Source organism: Akebia trifoliata, chromosome 11 (genome assembly GCF_017979445.1).
Source record: "Akebia trifoliata isolate Shusen 1 chromosome 11, ASM1797944v1, whole genome shotgun sequence".
NCBI classification, from domain to species: domain Eukaryota; kingdom Viridiplantae; phylum Streptophyta; class Magnoliopsida; order Ranunculales; family Lardizabalaceae; genus Akebia; species Akebia trifoliata.
This window is the reverse complement of record NC_141385.1, coordinates 49,946,177-49,951,868: the sequence shown is the minus strand read 5'-3', so window position 1 is coordinate 49,951,868 and position 5,692 is coordinate 49,946,177. Positions and strand designations below refer to the sequence as shown.

General features: G+C 35.4%; 1 protein-coding gene across 1 annotated transcript; it reads left to right on the top strand.

The window, feature by feature from the left end:
* The first annotated feature begins 684 nt into the window (after window positions 1–684).
* LOC147392437 (cytochrome P450 CYP72A616-like) lies at window positions 685–5,491 on the top strand. Its single transcript, XM_086458210.1, has 5 exons — window positions 685–1,070; window positions 2,868–3,088; window positions 3,332–3,576; window positions 4,399–4,786; window positions 4,874–5,491. Exons 1-5 carry the CDS (start codon window positions 794–796, stop codon window positions 5,297–5,299), a joined length of 1,557 nt encoding a protein of 518 aa, XP_086314336.1. The 5' UTR covers window positions 685–793; the 3' UTR covers window positions 5,300–5,491.
* Window positions 5,492–5,692: the final 201 nt, after the last annotated feature.

Sequence of the window (5,692 nt, the reverse complement as noted above, 5' to 3'; positions counted from 1 at the left end):
ATTTGTCAAAATTTGATCACTTTTCGTAAATATCCCTGTTTTATATTCATTAAAAGAAATTAAATCATTATACTGTACAGTACTTTGGGATGAAATTGAAGAAAAGTGAAAAATAAATAGAATAAGTGTGCTTACGTCAGTGCTTACGTATGATATAGAAGTCAGTAGGAGATTAAAGTTCGTTGTGCCTTGGTGTATCCGAATCATATATGATCGCTCCTCAACTCAACTATCAGGACAATCAGTCGTGTGGAATGCTAAATAACACGTGGCAACCTGTAAACCTTTCGATCTTTGGATACAGTTTTTTATTCTAGGCCCATCAGTACACATTTGTTCTCACGTGTTTGGTTCGTGTCGCCACTCGTTTGTCATGATGAGGAAATTTATTGCCAGAAAACTTTCTTCTTCTTCTTCGCTGTATAGAAATTGATACACTATTCTGACCCACCTATCTGTTTGGCCCAATCATTATATAGTAATTATTTTCTTTATCGAGTTCTTTCTGCCACGTCGCACTTTGAAGGAAAAGTAGAAGTTTGTTAGTGTAGCAAAATTGCTCTCCAGGGATATAGCTCCTACATGGAGACAAATCATACCGACATAATGGCATTTTGGTAGTTTATTTGAAGGAGATGGATAATTTCAATTTCTGTTGGACTTAAGTGCCATCCTCTCTCTCTCTCTCTCTCTTTCTGTGTGTGGGAGTCGTCTATGTGAGTGTGCGAAGAGCTTCAAATATAATTTCAGAAGCAAAATTAGAAAAATAATACGAAAAGAGGAAGAAAAAAGAATGGGAGAATTTTTAATGTTTTGGGTTTTAGGAATTGGTGCTGTTATGGTGATTATGTGGGCCTGGAAAGCGCTGTATATCTTGTGGTGGAGGCCAATGAAGCTGGAGAAGTACCTGAGACAGCAAGGCATCAAGGGTCCTCCCTACAAGTTATTCTATGGGAACCAAAAAGAGACAGTAAGGATGATGAAGGAAGCACAATCAAAGCCCATCAACCTTTCCCATGATATAGTGCCACGTCTCCTCCCTTTCATTGATCAAACAGTCAAGAATTATGGTATGTTTTGCAGTAAATTTAATTTTATATTGTTGGTAATTTTTTGCTTATGTTAATAATTAATTGATTTTAATTAAATCGTAATATTTCTTTTATTATTATTATTATTATTATTATTATTATTATTATTATTATTATTGAAAGAATGTTCATGTTCATGTTCATATCTATCTGTTAAGTGTATATTTTCCTCCACTCTCGGGTGTGTCATGCCCTAATTAAGTCCCGTGACACTCCTATATTCATAATTCTCCCATTATCTAATAGATCGGTCTTTTAGAATAGTTGATTTGTTAACACTATCCACGTTCTTTTGAATCTTCCTCTCGCTTTTCCACATTCCAAGGGGATGTTTATTGTTTATTATAAGTGTAATGGCAAAAGAGTGTATTCTTCACACTTATTATGGGGGTTCTTTTTCTTGATTTGATCCTTGTTCTGTAAAATGAAACGGAGTGACCTTGCACATTACACTCTAACGATCAAGTCATAATTAAAATGAATTTCAATAGAGTTCTTGGACTCAAACATTACGTACCTTTGTCCTTTGCAAGCCTATTTTTGTATCTATAACTAGGATCCGTTGATTATGGAACTGATTTGGAAAGTTTCTAATGATTGTGAGGTGATTTATTGCTATTGTACACTTTTGATTTGGTAGTTGATATTTTGCTCTCATATATGAATGCTGACTTGTAACTGTTTGCATGCTCAAAATTTTATATGGGTCATGTGGGCAAATCAATTCCTTGGATTCTTTTCGGTCATCCCATTTTCTTACCTTCCATCTACTGGGAGGGGATCCTTTGTAGGACTCTTTCCTGAAGTTCTCTGTAGTGAATTTTAAATATTACAGAATTAAAAAGGTTGAAAAGAAAAATCAACACGTTAGGAATGTGAGGATCATGGTGAAGATCAGATTAAAAAAAATAATAATAATAAAATAATTTTCTAAGCATGATCTAAGGTTTTGAAAATGGTTAGCTCATGGACTCTAGTGTTTTAACGACTGAATTTGTGCGTCTTTAGGACGTGGCATTCCCTCAACAGTTGAAATCCACTGCAAGGAACTACAGAGAATCCGCTCCTTCGTCTACCATATTCTATGTGGTATAGTTTAACATTGCATTCTTCATACCCACGACATAGCGACACATGTTTGCACTACGGGCAAACTGAAAAATTCAATAAGAAAAGACAACGGGCCAAGGCCCAGAAATTTTAAAAATTGAATTGCGATGCCCTGGGGATTTTTTAATTTTTGGTGTTCCCCATATTCAACGGCTTAGTCATCAAATTTCTCCCATCCTCCATTAATTTGAAGGTTTTGGACTACCAAAAAAAAATAAAAATTCGACGTCTTGATCCGTCAAATTTTATGAAATTTGACGGTCTTGGGTCATCAAATACAGGCTTTTCACATTGTGTTGCTTTCGATTGGATGGGACTCTTTTTTAGCCACACACTTATTTAATCATTTTCTAACATTTCAATGAAAAGTTTGTCACTATTCAATTGTTTCCACAATGTCTATATAATTTTGCTGAAAAACATAGTAGTTTCACATTGGGTCATTTTTTTTCCAAAAAATGTTTCCTTTCTTGGGAGGTTGAGATATACCCGACATCAAAATTTAATGCTTGCAAATAGTTTATAGAGCAAGACCAAAAACATCCTGAATAATATATATTAGAGATATTTTAATGGTTCTTTTGACTTATTTACAAAACATGGATTGGAACCTAACGATTTCTTTAAATTATTTCAAATAACAATTGAATTTACTAATGAATGCAGGTAAGATGTCTGTTACATGGAATGGAGCAACTCCAAGGGTGAACATAATGGACCCAGATCTCATAAAGGATGTTCTTTCTAACAAGTTTGGTCACTTTGCTAAGCCCCCCAAAAACCCACTCACAGGGTTGTTAACATCTGGTTTATTAAACTATGAGGGTGAACAATGGGCCAAACATAGAAGAATAATAAATCCAGCCTTTCATCTAGAGAAGTTGAAGGTTTCTCTCTACTATGATCTTCTTCTCAAACATTTAAATGCAAGAAACACCTTTGAAAGGCTTATAATATTACAACACTGAATCAAATTTATATTTTTCATGAAGAAATAGAAAAAAAAAAAAGTACAATTGTATATATGCAAATTTAGCATGAAAAATTTACTTGAAATAATATTGTATCACTTTTGGTGTTAATTTGTCCTTATAGTACTACTATGTATTTTTTGTTGTTGCTGGTTATAGCGGATGTTACCTGCATTTGATACTAGTTGTAGCGAGTTGGTGGGTAGATGGAAGAAGTTGGTTGTGGCCGAGGGATCGTATGAACTAGATGTGTGGCCTGAACTCCAAAACTTAACTGGAGATGTCATCTCTCGAACAGCATTCGGTAGCAGTTATGAAGAAGGGAGACGAATATTCCAACTCCAAAATGAACTAGCTGTGCTTGTTATGCAGGTCTTCCAATCCATATACATCCCAGGAATCAGGTATGATTTAAGCTTTTTATTAGCACTCCAATATATTATAAATATACCCCACTTAAAAAAAAAATGTTTTTTTAGGTAAGGAAAAAACCTAAAAACACACCACTAGAAAAGGATTCGAACCTGATAATTTTGATGTACTCTCCGGGTTTTGGGAAAATAACAAAAGCCCTAGATTTATTTCCCCCAAGACATGTAGTCTAATTGTCTTCAAATATTCGAAGAGTTTTTGTTTTTGTTTTTTTAAACCTGTTGAACCTCTTCAAGTTTGTTTTCAATCCATCATCTTCAATCTCTTGGGAAAAATCCCCTGATTTTTCTGTGCAAAAACCTATTTTCTTTTGCCTTCCCTAAAACCCTATCTTGTACTTGAGGTTTGATAGTTGAAGGAGATAGAATCTTTAGTTTGAAGATGAGGGTGAGAAATTTTTACTTTAGAAGTTGAAGACTTTTTTTTTTTTTGGCGAAGGCATTTCATGTAGTCTCTCATGGAAAACCCAAGTCAAGGGGTTTGCAGCATGGGTATCTCTAATTTTCACAAAAAATTGGAAGGATTTTTCAGAATTACCCAACCTTAAATAATTGGTGGTCGTACAACCTTTAAAAATATATAATTTCCCATTTATTGTGTTCCCACAATCAACAAGTCCAGAAATGTCACAGAAATTCCAAAATAATTATAAATTATAGCGTGCACATTATCAATGTATGTTCCTAAAATTACAAAGGTTCTAGGATTTCTTTTGTCTAGATTTCCAAAATAATTCAACATTCATCCTTTGGCTTCTAACCTCATCAACTTAATTCGTTCAACTATACATACAGGTTTCTACCCACAAAGAGAAACATTAGAATGAAGGAGATTGACCGAGAAATCCGAGCTCTATTGAGGTGTATGATCAAAAAGAGAGAGAAGGGTATACAAATTGGAGAGACAAGTAAAAATGACTTATTAGGCCTGCTAATGGAATCTAATATCAAAGAGATTCAAGAACATGGAAACTCTAAGAATGTTGGAATGAGTATCGATGAGGTTATAGCGGAATGTAAGCTGTTCTACTTTGCAGGGCAAGAGACGACATCGGTTTTACTTGTATGGACAATGGTTGTGTTGAGTATGCATCCAGATTGGCAAGCGCGCGCAAGGGAAGAGGTTTTGCAAGTGTTCGGGCAAAGGAAACCGGATTTTGATGGATTAAACCACCTAAAAATTGTGAGTAATATCATGTATATATAATCCTTGCTGTCATTTCTAGAGGCCCAAAGTTCTCATAAATTCCTAAAATCTTCATTAATGCAGGTACCCATGATTTTGTATGAAGTTCTTAGATTATATCCACCTGTGATTATGCTTACACGACATGCTTACAAGAAGATGAAATTGGGAGAAATAACTCTACCATCTGGAGTACACATCTCAATGCCAACACTCCTCATTCATCATGATCGCGAACTTTGGGGTGAAGATGCAGATGAATTCAATCCAGAGAGATTCTCTGATGGAATTTCGAAGGCAACAAAGAATCAAGTCATGTTCATCCCATTTAGTTGGGGCCCAAGAATTTGCATCGGGCAGAACTTTGCGATGATAGAGGCAAAGATGGCTCTATCCATGATTCTACAAAATTTCTCATTCGAGCTCTCAGCCACCTATGCCCATGCTCCATGCATTATGATAACTCTTCAACCTCAACATGGCGCACAGATCATTTTACATAAACTCTAATGTCATTTGCTACCCATGCAAGTAGTAGTGTCTTGGTTTCTCCTACTGTGTTTTTGTGGTTCTCTTTGAGTAGTGTCATTGGGGAGCCAAGACATAAGGTGATGGAATTGGCCTTGGAGCTAGACATTGTTTCCACCAATAAGGTTGTTGGAATTTCATTTCAAAAAAAATCTTTTTAGTTTGCATTTTATATAGTGAGTGTTGATTTTCTTACTCAACCTGACAAGATTTAACAAAACTCACAGACGTTGCACGGGCAAAGAACTGTAGATTTTTTCCCTTGGGATGCACAACCGACCGATTTTGAGATATAGGACACACTGATTTTTTTGCTCACAAGGTTGTAAGCAACTTTTCTCACAACCCGACAATGGCGCATATGACATCATCAGT